Raw genomic sequence first — 15726 nt, 5'->3', positions numbered from 1 at the left:
AGCAAAAACCAAACAGACATGTTAGATAATCAAGATGAATATTAAATTCGCACAGTGGTGCCAACGTGCATTAAAACATTATATGCTCAACTGTTTCATATTCAGTCCACCGAAGAAGAAATATCTTCAATGAACCTTTGTTAGCACTTGAAATAAATCCATGGGGCAACATATTTTTCATATTTGATATTTATGTAGCTGCAAAAATCACTTAAAAATGATTCATTAACTCCATAAAGAGGCGTTCAAGTCATTCCTGTCTGCCTAACTCTACCCCTTCATAAATCCGAGGACTTGTGTGCCACACTTTTTAGAAATCCACCTCATGGTAAAATATTTAAAACGCCTATCAAGTCTTTGGAGTGGGTTTCTCTCATTTGTGGCCTGCAGGAGCCAATCTGAATTTCCAACCGATGACATCAAAGACAGACAGAGGGGAAGGATCGGGGACATTTTGAAAGGAATATGTTTATGTATTCACTGAAGAGAAGCGCACATGTTGGGGATTCAAGACTTGGCCGTTAATGTTTTCTCTAGTCCAGTAAAATGTTTAGTGGTCCCCGTTTTTCTCTCGCTTTGGCCGTTTTCTTAAATAAACATACTCTGTTTGTCTGGACACTTGCCAAGACTGACAGTCGGATAGGGGAAGTTGTTTACTTTGGAAAATCTGGAGATTTTGCAATTACACATTTACAGATTCCCTGTTTCATTTGCTTGCTTGTGTGTGTGTGTGTGTGTGTGTGTGTGTGTGTGTGTGTGTGTGTGTGTGTGTGTGTGTGTGTGTGTGTGTGTGTGTGTGTGTGTGTGTGTGTGTGTGTGTGTGTGTGTGACCTGCAACTTAAATGATGGGAGCTTTTTCGAGTATCATACATGCAATATAACACACCACTTCATTTCTCTTTGTGCATGTCCACCCTCTGCTCGCTGTGCGCATGTCTGCATATGAGCTCTGACCCACATACCACTTCCTGTTCTATATACAGAGTGGCAGAAAGATGGACACGCAGGAGCAGAAACAAAGCGTCGATAGCTATAACATGAAGAAGAAGCTTCTGTATTTTAATATTGGTGAAAAGATGATATATTCATCCAAGACGTCTGTTGACATCCAGATTTCTGTTTGAGCTGGAATGAAACAGAGTTGGAGGCCTGCAAGTCCAGAAAGAAAGAGAAATATTGAATAATTGATCTTACGGATTTAATAATGAGAATCTTTTGTTGGGTAAAAAGGAAGTTAAATTGCCTTCGTCACTCATTTGCTTTCAGCATTTCTTTTGCACAGCAAACAGAACAGTATTTGCTTCATCCTCGCTTCTTTAGTTTGTAGAATAAATAGAAGTTTACACACAAAGTTACACAAATGTATTTCTAAAGAACCAATAAAAACACCCTCTCTTGGGTCTTCTTGCATTAAAAACAAGACAAAAAAAAGCTTTTAAATATACCAGGTAGACAACGTTCCACCGTCCTGTACCATTTTCATCGACTCGAGGAAATCTCCAGCATCAAAGTTTATTTATAATATACAAGACTGGAAACCAGTGTGTTTATAAGAATGGAAGCGTTTTACACCACAGATGTTCACCAACTGTTGAGTTTGCTTCAGGCTGATGAAATGCAGCGAATAAACTTTGTTACTGACGTGGTTTAAGCGATGCTTGTTCTATTGGTTGTAGGAGATGAGGCGAAGATCTTTCCAGCTGTACTAAAAAAAAAAAAGATTGTTGAAAGGATTCCTGGTGCAGACGATGAAGCAGACGTTCATTTTTTTCCTCAGAGCTTCCTGCTGGATTGTTGTCCACTTCATATAAAAGACCCCTTAAAGCAGCAGTAGGCAGCTCTGGTCCTCGAATGCTGCAGTCCGGTCGGTGTTGGGAGTTTCCCTGCTGCAACACACCTGCAGGACTGTGGCCCAGAGCGGCCCACCCCTGTCGTACGGTGTTGTCCCCATATTCCTAAGATCCTAAGACGTGAAAGTAGCCCCCAGATCTGAAAGATGTTGCCAGTCAGGAAATGCCGTACCATTGATGGTTACTGGGGATACTGGGGATGGACTCGATCATCACAGCAACGTTCAAAAGACCAACTTCACTAAAAAAAACTGAACTGGATGAGCAGCTGCTGTTTGTGTGTAGGCTTGGATTTATTGGCCCAGCTAACCCAGATTCAAGTTCTGTCTTGGGGAACCTTTTCTGCTCAAATCCTCCCCAGTTTCTCTCATGAACCCCCCCATGAACCCCCCCAATGTTTCACATTGTCAGTTTGGTTGTTAACTTGGAGTTGTGCAAGGTAACATCTGGTTTCCTAAAATGTACACTAAAATGTCACATAAATGCCCTTCACCTTGGCTCCCCTGCCGTCGTCGACATTTTTATATGAAAACCAGACAGCTGGTCCCGACACGGGGATGCACGATCGATTAGAAAAGACTTGTTCGTCTGTGATGTGTGCTGCCTGCCGGATTAGCTGCTACGGTCCCTACAGGTGGTACGATATGTCTGTTTTCTCAGTCGACACCTTTTATCTTCTAAATGAATATATTTTCAATCACCCAGCTCTGATGGAGCGGAAGAGGAGAAGACCGAAGGAACTGAGTAGGAGAAACTCTAGACGGAGAGCGAGTGCATGTGAGAACTTAGATAAGGAAAAGAAAACAGACTTTTTCCTCCTCTGAGAAGGTTCATCTGAAGTGCAGTGGGATTATAGGAGGGGCTTGCTGCTCGCCTGCTTCTCTCTTCAGCTGTCTCACATCCTTTCCTCTCCCTCGTCCATCAATCGTCTCCCTCTACAGGACGCCCTTCTTTGTTTCACTTGTCCTTATTCATGCCCGTGTTTTCTTCTCCATCTTCCTTTTTTTTTTTTTTTTTTTTGGCATTAATCTTTATTTTGTTTTTTTGTTTTTTTTTGCCGTTTCCATCCGTCGCCATCTTTCTTCAGCCGCCACCTCTGTTGCATCTGCGACATGAGGAAGAATGAAGTCATACCTCATACCTAATATGTAACAAGAGGGAAGGAAAGTTGGATGTGGTTGTAGCGGCAGCAGCTGCGTGATGCCTTTCTCACTGCTGCTGGTTGTTGATGTAATGCAGCAGAAATCGATCTTGATTAGTGGGAAAACTCTACAGCATGCAGGATTTTTTTTTTCCCTCCCTACCTCTTTTTCCTCCTCCCTAAGGCACGGTGTTGTACCAACCGGCCTGCAAAGGCTGGGATTGTCCGTAAAATGTAAATAATAGAATTAAAAGGAGAGACTGGAAAAATAGTCTTAACCCGTTCATGCATGTATTAATAAAAAAGACAATGTCACATTTTTAAAAATGTAGTATTTAGGTAAAACAGTCATATGCAATGATACCTTTTCATTTATTAGTGATATTTAGAATTTATTGGATTTATTTTAACCCCTTAACCAGCGGGGACCTGCCCCCGGGCTGTTGCAGTGGGGATACGTTGTTCTGCAAAGACATGTTTTTTTTCTTTTTGTTTTCTTTTTGTTTTGTGTGTGTGTGTGTGTGTGTGTGTGTGTGTGTGTGTGTGTGTGTGTGTGTGTGTGTGTGTGTGTGTGTGTGTGTGTGTGTGTGTGTTTGTTTGTTTGTTTGTTTGTTTGTTTGTTTGTTTTTAAGGTCTGTGATGGACTGCTCACCTGTCCAGGGTGTACCCCGCCTCTCGCCCAACGATAGGATAGGATAGACTCCAGCTTCTATGCGACCCTTAATCAGACTAAGAGTTTCAGAAAATGAAAGAATGAATGTTTTAAAGTCCCACAAAAGATGTATCTCACAGACCTTGTGGAAAAAAAACCCCCAAATACAGTTAATATATATTATATATGTTTTAGAAAATCATTGAAACCTTCATTGATACTATATTTCAATGCTACAGAGAAATCGGCAGTACAGAAATATGAAACACCTAACAGATTGTCCAAGATTTTTTATTAAACATTACATAAATATGGCCTGGGGGCGGAGCCGCAATGGTTAAGGGGTTAATGTATTCTATAAAATATTTATAAAATAATGTAAATATTTTAAAAAAAATAGCTGTATCATTTCCTTTTTCTATTTATTACAAAGGCAAACTTGCATAATTACAATGTATATCTATTTTAAATTACATCTCATATTTATGTATTCTTCAGTGAGTGGTAATGTATTGCATGACTCACTGACATTCATTTATTTACAAAAATACCATCAGCATTCATAAATATGCAAGAAAGAAGCTTGTAAATAGTCCACTATTGTGACCACTGTGCATGAAAGGGTTAAAATACCCATCAGAGCTATCATTCTTATTCAGAAAGCTCAAATTATTATAAATTGAAAATCAAAATATAGTTTAGCAGTTCATTGTTTAATCTTAAAATGACTTAAGCAGCTTTTTTTTTTTTTTTGTTGTTGTTGTATAAAAAGGGACAGTGAGCTTAAAATGACGCCTGAAAGACAGCTCGTGTTGAGACATGTCAACGCCTCCTGGTCTCTAGGAGCCAAAGCCTCCACTTTCCATCATATTTCATTTTTGTGGCTGTCCACTCCCCCGGGGTCGTGGTTCTGTTGAATCTGCCTTCATTGTGTGCTGTAATACTTTAGCAACAATATGGCCGCCACTGAGTCTCCCCACCATTTCATGCCCAGGAATGATAATGAGTAGCTTCAGGACGCCTTGTTTTCAACAACTTGCTGCACTTGAGGGAAAGTGAGACGGAGAGGGTGAAGCAGCGAGGTGAGTCCGTCTCCGTAATGACGAGACACATAAACGTGGCGCTGAAGTCACGGAGATGCTGAAGGAGAGTGATGCTACAAGGACAGGGACTCAGACGAGTTTAAAATAAATGTGTGATGTGGTGAGATGGGGAGGGAGATCGACATAGCAAATGTGTAATAGAGAGGGTGACATCATCCTGACATTCAGGTCACTGTCTGCCCGCTGCTTCTCTGTGGAGTGTTCTTCTTTTCTTTTTCTTTTTTATTGCCGATCATGTGACGAGTGCGGAGAGGGAAAATGCCAGCAGCCGCCGTCTTGTGCAGACAGAGCACACAGGTCTCTGAAAAGACATCACAAGCACGTGTTATGATTTTGTAATGCCACTAAAAAGTGTGTAAGAAAACAGTCAAACACATATTAATGAATAGAAACCATAAATTATTTTAATTTACATCAAATTAAGTTTATAATTCATAAAAAGTTCCCAGTTTAAATGATCTCCACCAACCTGGAGCCTCACCAGCTGCAATTCTCCTGACTGAACCTGATTTCTGATTCCAGGACTGATCTGCTAAGTTTTTTCTAAATAACAAGATTCAGTACGAAATAATTATAAATTAAGCTGTACGTTCAGAATAAAATATTTAATATTTGGATTTTTTTCAAACCTACCGACTGTTGCGACGGCTATAAATCACAAAAGTTAACTTTTGACCAAAGAGACCCAACAAATGTCTCAGATCTACTGACTGTAATCTAGTTATTTTTTAACTAGGAAAATTCAACCCCGGGATGCTGTTTCATTACATTTAGTGTATCAAATATTTCATTTTCTTCATCCATGACTTATTTTTGCCTTAAAAACGCCACAGCTTGTGAGCGTTGTCTCTTCCTGACTCACCAGGAAAAACCATCTGCATGCATGTGTGTGTCTGTCTGAGTCATTGTGATCACATTGGATTAATGTTTCATATGATTACATAGACCTTAGATTCCAATTACAGGGGAATCACACTCCTCAGCCTCCCTGGTAAGGTCTATTCAGGGGTCCTGGAGAGGAGGGTCCGCCGGATAGTCGAATCCCGGATTGAGGAGGAGCAGTGTGGTTTTCGTCCTGGTCGCGGAACAGTGGACCAGCTCTATACCCTCTCTGGGGTCCTGGGGGGGGGCATGGGAGTTTGCCTAACCAGTCTACATGTGCTTTGTGGACCTGGAGAAGGCATTCGACCGTGTCCCCCGGGGGCTCCTGTGGGGGGTACTCCGGGAGTATGGGGTACCGGACCCCCTTGTACGAGCTGTCCGGTCCCTGTACGACAGGTGTCAGAGCTTGGTCCGCATTGCCGGTATTAATTCGGATTCGTTTCCGGTGAGGGTTGGACTCCGCCAAGGCTGCCCTTTATCACCGATTCTGTTCATAACTTATATGGACAGAATTTCTAGGCGCAGCCGAGGTGTTGAGGGGATCCGACATGGTGGCCTCAGGATTGGGTCCCTGCTTTTTGCAGATGACGTGGTCCTGTTGGCTTCATCTGGTCGTGATCTCCAGCTCTCGCTTGAGCGATTCGCGGCCGAGTGTGAAGCGGCTGGGATGAGAATCAGCACCTCAAAATCTGAGACCATGGTCCTCAGCCGGAATAGGGTGGATTGCCCTCTCCGGGTCGGGAGTCAGGTCCTGCCTCAAGTGGAGGAGTTTAAATATCTCGGGGTCTTGTTCACGAGTGAGGGAAGGATGGAGCGCGAGATCGACAGACGGATCGGTGCGGCGTCTGCAGTAATGCGGGCTCTGCGCCGGTCTGTCGTGGTGAAGAAGGAGCTGAGCCAGAAGGCGAAGCTCTCGATTTACCAGTCGATCTACGTTCCTACCCTCACCTATGGTCATGAGCTGTGGGTCGTGACCGAAAGAAGGAGATCTTGTATACAGGTGGCTGAAATGGGTTTCCTCCGCAGGGTGGCCGGGCTCTCCCTTAGAGATAGGGTGAGGAGCTCGGTCATCCAGGAGGAGATCAGAGTAGAGCCGCTGCTCCTTCGCATCGAGAGGAACCAGTTGAGGTGGCTCGGGCATCTGGTCAGGATGCCTCCTGGACGCCTCCCTGGTGAGGTGTTCCAGGCACGTCCCTCTGGGAGGAGACCCCGGGGAAGACCCAGGACACGCTGGAGGGATTATATCTCTCGGCTGGCCTGGGAACGCCTCGGGATCCCCCCCGCAGAGTTGGCAAATGTGGCTGGGGAGAGGGAAGTCTGGGCTTCCCTGCTTAGGCTGCTGCCCCCGCGACCCGACCCCGGATAAGCGGCAGAAGATGGATGGATGGATGATTACATATTGAAATGTTGATTTTCTTGTTTTAAGTTAGTTTGATAAGATGAGAAAAGAAACTCCAGTGGGTGCTTTTTATGCTTAAATCAGACGAGACTTCTTACATTTGGAAAAAACTTATTTAAACTGAACATCTAACTTTATATTACTGTGTACTAGTTACTGAACATGGGTGACTTGTGAGTTACATACTGGTTTTCTGCATCCACTCGTTATCTACTTAAATAAGAAAGTCCGACCTGTCGTGTTAACTGCGTCCTGTTTCAGGATACTCCCGTGTTTTTTGGTTTTTTTTTCTTTCTTTTGGTTTTGGGATCTGGCCCACTTTGAGATTTGACGTCTAATTTTCATGACAGTTAGTGACTTTCCTCCACCTCCTCTCTTCGGCTGTTCGTGGTGTGTGATGTGTAAAAACGTTCCTGCTGTTTTTCCCTTCTTTGCTTTGGCTGCACCATCTGTGATTATTCTGACTAGCTCCAAAAACGCTCACATCACTGGCATTTTGGGGGCGATGAGATGCTTCATTGACCATAGCAGGAAATGATGTCATAACTTTTCATCTTTCCGAATGCTGTTAAGATCTACACGGTCCGGTTTAATGTGGACATTACTGACCAAACAGACCGGTCAGCTTAACTGCTGGATGACTGCTTGGAGGACTCCTGGCTCGCTGATGGTCTGCAGCTCTCTGGCTTCCTGGCTGATTGTTTGGCTAGCTGCCTGGTAAAAAACCTGGCGGCCTGGTCTCTGATGCAGAGACCAACTGACCGGCTGACTGACGGTGACTCAAGGAACTGGCTGTCTGTCTGTCTGACCGACTGACCTCACCATGAAGGTCAAAGCTGCTGCTTAAATATTTAAAAAAGCTTCACTGAAATGAAGCAAATATAAAACAAGTAAATAAATAAAACCTGACAATAATGCCTGTCACCTTTATTGATATAGGACATTTTAAAAGCCAACAACCAGCTAAAGTGCTTTACAGCAAGATATGCACTTAAAATAAACACATACATACATAAATACATAACTACTCTCCAAAAACCTGCTGCTTTCTTAAAAGCTTTTTATGGCAACTCGTCGCTCTTCAGGCTGCTGAACTGTCCATGTGAGAATAACTTTTTACTGCAGGAAGCAGCAAACACACTTCACAGATCAGCTTAACCTATTACCAGCTTACATTATTAAAAATAGTCTGTGGCAGAATCAAGCAAGAACACATCAGCATTAATACTCTGCAAAACTGACAGCATGAGAACGGCGTCTTCTACATGCACCACGTACAAGCCGAGCCTTCAGTTGAATTAATGAAACTGAGCTGCAGGTGATGCATTTCTTTAAAGACATAAAAAAAAGACATGAAAATAGTAAACATCTTTTCTTTTTAAATGCTAAACTTTGACAAAATCTTCCTTTAACTTTTGGCGCTGATTAAAATGTTCGTGGAGGTTGTTGCGCCTGCAGCTGCAGCGCTCCATGAGAAGTTTTATCTTCAACTTTTAACACCAATAAATGTCCATTTTGACAAATTAAACAAATAAACCTGTTGTGATAGAGGCTTTACTCAGAGGTAGGATAAAACATTTATGTTACGGCTGCATTAAAACCAATGGTTAATATCTCCGCTCTATGAAAAGACTGCTCTTATGTAACAGCCTAATGCCATTTTTATGATTTTACTTCACCTTGAATCTTGTTGTCAACAATCTTATGTAACTTTAAAAAAATTTTTTTTTTTAGTCACATTGCAGTATACAGTGTCCTTTTTTTTCCCTCTGCACACATAGCCTCAAAGCATGGCTTGTTCTTGCTCTGCTTGTGATTAGTTTGTGCAAACTGCAGCAGTTGTTTGGCTAACTGCAGCATCGTTGTATAGACAAAACGACCTGAAGTAGGTCGAAGAGAGGATGGCATGAATGACTTTCTAATTTAAGAATTCAGAGGATCATAAACTGCTTGTTGACTGCAGGTGGTGTCATTTAGGGGCAGAAACCAGAAACCAAACAGTGTCCCGGGGCTGAAAATTCATCTTTTAAAAAAGCTCCGATGGAGGGGTAGGACAGGACTGCATTTAAAGTCAGGGATTATTCAAATTTTTCCACACAGACATGGTTAAGCATTTGCTTTAAAGACATTTCTGTAAATGCTGCAGCAAAACTATGTTGGCTATAATGAAGTTATTTAGTGCCGTTTCATATAAAGTGTAACAGAAAATGAAGAGTGGGTTGCAAAGATGCAGCATCAGCACAGGATGATGCCAAAAGGTCTCAAGCTGTGGTGTTCACAGCCAAGCAGCCTTTCAGTTCCTCTGAGCTTTTTCTTTGTGGACACACACGCTACTGCAGTTTGCTCAGGAGCCCAAGCGGCTGCTCCTGATAATCGACCGGCTGTGCTAACGGTGAAAAATGTCATGTCATGTAAACCCCGATCAAGCTGGACCGAAGGAAAATGCTGGGAAGTGAAATGTGGCACAGCTTCAGTGATGGAGAAGTAATCGCTGGTTCTTGTTGTGTCTGTGCTCTAATATCCTGAAAGGGTCATGAGGGAGAAGGTGGTTTGTGTGACAGGATCTGAATAACCATGTATTAGACCTGCCTGGACACAGTTTTTGTTCTTTGGCTTCGTCTTTCATTAATAAACTAAAAGTCAAGAAAGTGAAAAACAGGGTATTTTGAGGAGTAAAAAGCATTTTGTTTTTGTTGTATGATATAAAGTGTTCCTGAAATCAGACGCTTAAAACAAGGCAAGTGGCTACTCCTTAATAAATAAAGTGGAAGAGGGCCAAGTAGTTGCCAAATGGTTTGGATTTTTATTGAAAATGCTTAAAAGACAAGAAAAATTGTACATATTCTACTAAGCTGCTTGACTTCCAGTACTAAAGAAAACGACTAACAGTGAACTTTTAGCCTTGAATTTCACACATAAATAGATTCAGATAGAAAAAAATCTTCCCATTTTTTAGTAAACGCTCAACAAAAATGATTCCTGGCTAGATCAGGAAAAGTCCACGGTAAAGATTTGAATGTTTTGACGTTAATTTTCTGTCTCCAGCTTGACAAGAAGGAAACCGGTTGTTTAGTTTGTGTTGTTTAACTCCATTAGTTCATGTAATTGCTTCCCGGCTGTCTTACAGGAAATGACAATGCCACAATTCCACTTTGACGGGATTCCTTTTTGCTCTCACAGGATGAAGAGGAAGAAATTAAGCTGGAAATCAACATGCTGAAGAAGTACTCCCACCACAGAAATATAGCCACATATTACGGAGCTTTCATCAAGAAGAGTCCACCAGGCCATGATGATCAGCTCTGGGTGAGTTTACACAGCAACTACTGCAACGCCCAACGGCAACCTGGTACAAATGATATTTGCATTAAAGAGCATCTAATCTTTAGAGCTTGCTCTGTTTAAAGCATCAGAGTGTTTTTCCACCACCTGATAAATTAAACTGAAATGCCAACAAAAAACAAAAACAATTTTGACATTTATATAAATAAAGGACAGTCAAGAGGAAATAAAAAGAATAATTGGAGCTATGTTTATCAGAAAAAGCAAAAGTCGAGGAATAAAACCATGGAGAGACATTTACAGCTGCTCATTTTGTTAAATTTTACGAGTATGCAGCTTCACTGTTCCTCATGAGAAGACATCTCACTCTCCATCTTCTTCACAGCCCTGTATTTGTTTTTACAGCTGCTTGTACGACCCCGTTTACAGCCCCCACTGTTCCTGCTTCATGCCACGAGAAGGACTGTACGTGTCAGTTTTATGATAAGTGATGGTCAGTGCAGAACATCATTAAGAGAAACGTCTCCTGAGGAAAAGCACTTAGTGTGTTTTGAAGACATATATTCTGGGGTCAACATGTGAGACACAATGCACCACAAGCTTAAGGGTCATTAAAAAGTAATGGCCATTGCGGTGGCAAATTAAGGGAGGGGGGGTTCTTCTGTGTAGTTTGCTGTAATAAAAACACGATTTCTGTCATTACCAGTGCAGTCATCTGAGGAGTGTTGGTTTTAACTCTGTAAAAGCTGTCAGTGTTTATCTTAGAACCATTCCTCTTTCCCAAAAGAGTCTGTAGAGCCGGACTGTCTCATTTCTAACTTCATTTTCCAGGACGAAAACTGTATATTCCAGTATATTCCTTCATTTCCTCTTGTTGTTTACACTTTTCCATATTCAGAAGGTTCGGCTGCAGGAGTCCATTTATTTTTCTCCCTTAAAATAATTGGGCAGCAAAAACTATTAAAGCCAAGCGGTTTTCATGCATGAACACCAGAGACCTTCAGGAAAATGTGCAGACTGCTCTGCTCCAGATGCCCTTCACAGCCCGAAAAACAAGGAAGGCACTGCAGAGGAATGTTTCCCGAGTGCACAGGATGCAAGACATGACTCCAAAAGTACACAGTGGAAACTGTTTTGTTTACAGCTCATCGGAAAGAGTAGAAGAATCTTTTTGTTGTGTGTTTTCGTACACAGAAAAGTATAAGACAGGGATTCTCACAAGCACATACACTCACACTAAATGCTGCAGAAAATGAGGTGAAACGGATGTGTAGCTTCATTCCTACTCTGCTTCACCTGCTTATGTTTCTGAAAACTTCATGGGAAGATAACTAGAAGATCTAAAGTAGATTTGTGGACTAAATGCAGCAAACCTTCATATTCTCACTTGCAACTCTTCAGAATATCGTGTTTGCTGTGTGTCGTCAGAACAGGTCAGGAAACATGAAAGTCATGGATATCTACTGCTACTCAAACCTTAAACCCCGAGATGCATGCAAGGGTGGCACCCTAATAATAAATTGTAATTTTCTCATATTACAGCTTGATGCAAAGTCAATAATCCATCCATCTATTTTCTATAGCTGCTATGTGCAGGTCAGGGTAGGCCAGCAACACAGTCAGCAGCCAAGTCTGAAAACTTGAATCATAGTTTACCATTTTTTTTCCACTAGTCTTCTCCTGTAAAACAGCACTACTGAACGTTGGTACATTGTACCTGTGTGGTGTCCCCTAATGTTAGCTACTTTGGCATCCATCTTGAATCCTCTGTCTACTCTGAAATCTGTCCAGTCAGTAAAAGTCAGTCTGATGTTCACTTTTGTATTGTTTTTATTCTTTTTTATTTTTTTCCTCCAAAGTGTGCTCAAAACGTCCAGTGTGTTAATATTCAAAGTTCCCAGCATGCCCTAAAGTGAAATACTGCTGTAAAGTGATTGTAATGTGTTTTATTCAGCATTGGTTTCAGGACACTGCTATGCAACAGCTCCAAAAGTGTGCATTATTAATGTTTCTGTGCCATCAAATGCATCAGAAACATATATTTTATAGTTTAAAAAGTTACACAGTGATACTTTAGAATATATAATAAAACAAACTAAAGACAAAACCCTTTCCATTGTCAATATCTTGTAAAAATTAAGCCAAAGTGTTTGACAACAATCCAGATCTGTTTAGAAATGACAGAAAAATTATTTTAATATGGATTTAAAACTATTTAACCTAAAAGAAAATTTAATAACTCATGAAGATTTAAAGAATATGAATCAAAATATTTAAACAAGCTGTTGAAAATGTGCACTTACGGTGTGTTCAGACCAAACTCGTTTTGAGCGTCAAACGCTCAAAACGCTGAACGCTCGACGCTGGTCGCTAAACTCCCACTTTGGTGTCCGACGCCCAAAACGCTCCCAACACTCCTGCCGCGTCTGCCGCTTGTGTGTCTGGAGCGAGCGGCAAACGCAGCGGAAAAGAGAGGAGGGAGGCGGCGCTTTCCTTCCGATCAGTTTGAATGATGGCGGATTCAGTAGAGATATGGCATGGTTTTATTTAATAAATAAAGCTAGAGGACGTTGTCGTAGGGCAGTTAGTCAGTGTTAATGCAACAAGAGCCGCACTATGCAGAAAGCCGCCGCTGCCCCCAAACAAAGCGTTGCTAGGCAACGTATCCTGCTACATTGCCAAATCCGTAACATTCAGCTTTTTAGCAAGGAATGGTTATCCTAAATATTGCAGGGAGTAATGGCATCTCAGCCCCGTGTCTGGGTTCACCACAGGAATCCTCCAGGAGCTGCGAGCTGATCGCTCTGATTGGTTGACGCCCCGCGTCGAGCGGCCAAAGTTCAGCTTTGTCCATCTCTGACTTTTGACACGCGTTCCGCGCGTGGAGCTTAAAAAACGTACATTTTTGGCGCGGAACACCGACGCCCAAAACGCGACAAAACGGGAAAGCTCGATGTTCCCTTGCCGCGCCTCCCCATAGACTTTATATTGAAACCTGCCGCTCTTGACGCTCAAAACACGTTTGGTCTGAACACACCGATAGCTTATGTGCACAATGTGCCGAGACTCTAGGGGGCGCCACTAACATTTAAAGTTACTTTCTAGTAATCTGTTTATATTTGAAGGAATTTGTAACCTGACCCAGCTGATCCTTTGCATTGCTCCTGGGTCGTTCTTAAAGCTATATATTATATCAAACAATTCATCATCAGCTGTAAGACCTGTCTCCATTAGAGGCCGGTTTGACCAGGAAACTTTCCCAGTTGGCTTCAGCCCTTTGGAAGCAGCTTTGGAAGATGCTGCAAATAGCTTTTGTTTTTCTCCAGGGATTTTGGTAATGCTCCTCTCATTCAGATAAAGGCCACATTTCTCAAAAGCCAAGCTGCTTCCTGTATCGACACCGTAGTGTTAATGTGTTAGAAAGGATTTTTCCACTGGTTTTGCGCTACAAAGATCATTTAATGTTACCAGATACTCTGAAAGTGTCACGTGCCACATAACACACTGGCAGATTTCCTGCTCATGGATGGATCATATCTTGAAAGAGCAACTAGGCAGATATCTCACTTGTAGTTCAGCAGTAATAAGCTGTATGTACTGCAGCACCTTTTGGTAGAATGACCATAAATGAAATTGATTAAATGAAAAATACTTTAATAATCCCCAAAGGGAAATTCAATATTGTAGTTTATAATAATAATTAATCTGAGGAGGTCTTGTTCCGGAGGCCGATGGCTGCTGGCAGGAATGATCTTCTGTATCTTTCAGTCTTGCATCGTACCTGAAGAAGCCTCTCACTGAACACACTTTGTTGTTTCTTCACTGTGTTGTGGAGAGGGTGTGAAGAATCCTCCATCACCTTCATCAGCTTGTGCAGCATTCTTCTGATCATTTCTTCTACTTTCCTGCAGCTGGTGATGGAGTTCTGCGGTGCTGGTTCCATCACAGATCTGGTGAAGAACACCAAAGGCAACTCGCTGAAGGAGGACTGGATTGCCTACATCTCCAGGGAGATCCTCAGGGTCCGTTATTTTTCATGCATTTTTACCTGATAATGGTCAAACGTGTTGACATTCTGTAAACAATTCGACATGTTTTTTGTTTGAATTTTGACAAGGATGAAAAATAATCCAGATGTGAAACATTTCTGAAGAAGTCTTTAAATAATGCTTTTGTTTCATTCTGTTTTAATCTGTACAGGGATTGGCTCACCTGCACGCTCATCATGTCATCCACCGTGACATCAAGGGACAAAATGTGCTGCTGACTGAAAACGCTGAAGTCAAACTGGGTATGAGCTGGTTTTACTGGTGGTGTCAGACTTGGTCTGAAGACACCTTTAGCATAAAAACCCCTTTCCATCGACTTGTGATGGGTGGGATGCATTCTTTTCAGGGACAGACACCCTAATATCTGACCCCACATGGTCCTACTTTTTCCATGCAGGGGTGCCAAACGTATCTAATTAATTCAACATGAAAGGGTGGAGCTTGATACACTGCAATTTCTTGATTGATTAAAAGAGGGTAAAAATGCAAAGCAAAAATGCAAAGCAGGAATGGCTCCCTGTTGAGAGCAACACATTTTCCTTTTGCTTCTTAAATCTCCATTAAAAATGGCGTCATGAAGCACCTCTCTGTGGACATCGAACACAAACTGATTCTCCTGCTTTGTTTCCAAGTCGTGATTTGATTGATTTGACTGACATCATGCTGCGATGACATCATGCTATCTGGCTGATATTCTGCCTATTAGGTAAGGCTACGGTTTGCTTTGGGAATGCAATGAAATCACAGTTTACAGACCGTATCCGCAGCCTACCTTCTACCCGTTCCTTCTAGACCCGCACCCGTTCATGGAAATGGGTCTTAACAGCAGATAAAGCCTCTCTGTATGTCTCTATATATACCACATATATATACGTTATTAGGGCTGTGACGATATGCTTTTGTCCAGATTCGATTTGATTCCGATTGTTTTTGGGTGCTGATGCGGTTTAAATAGCAATTCTCACAATTCTTTGATACTGCTAACTTTTGTGGATTAACAGCCAAAAATAAGTATAAAACTTTTATTTTTGCTCGTCATTTTTCTTGATTTCAATTAGAAAAAAACAACACAGTAGCCAGACAATCATTCTGCTGCTATAATGCCCAAGATGACAAGTTAAAGGATCAATAAAAATGACAAAAAATTTTGTAATGGATTATATTTATTTATTTGAGGGGGAGAAAAAAAAAAAAGTTTTTTTTTTTTTCTTTTCTTTTTTTTAAACAAAAAAATCGAATTTAAGTGCTGCAGTGGGGAGAATGAGTGAACTTTTAATTACCACAGGTCCCACAGCAAGTCACTGGAACTTTTCTACAGCTTCAGGGATGAAATTTAAGTGGCTTTTCTCAGATTTTTAGGAGACTTTC

The 15726-nt window shown here is 41.7% G+C and overlaps 1 protein-coding gene across 5 annotated transcripts in view; it reads left to right on the top strand.

The window, feature by feature from the left end:
• Positions 1–15726, top strand: part of LOC306766280 (mitogen-activated protein kinase kinase kinase kinase 4-like) — a 98409-nt gene that overhangs the window by 49506 nt on the left and 33177 nt on the right. For all 5 annotated transcript variants that reach the window (XM_079253939.1, XM_079253936.1, XM_079253937.1 and 2 more), the window contains exons 4-6: positions 10208–10333; positions 14221–14331; positions 14510–14600. In XM_079253939.1, coding sequence (XP_079110065.1) covers positions 10208–10333; positions 14221–14331; positions 14510–14600 — 328 coding nt within the window. The remainder of the gene's footprint in view (positions 1–10207; positions 10334–14220; positions 14332–14509; positions 14601–15726) is intronic.

Source organism: Telmatherina bonti, assembly GCF_933228915.1.
Source record: "Telmatherina bonti genome assembly, chromosome: 15".
In the NCBI taxonomy this organism is placed as follows: domain Eukaryota; kingdom Metazoa; phylum Chordata; class Actinopteri; order Atheriniformes; family Telmatherinidae; genus Telmatherina; species Telmatherina bonti.
Note: the sequence above shows the minus strand (reverse complement) of the source record. Positions and strands in the feature narration are given on the sequence as shown.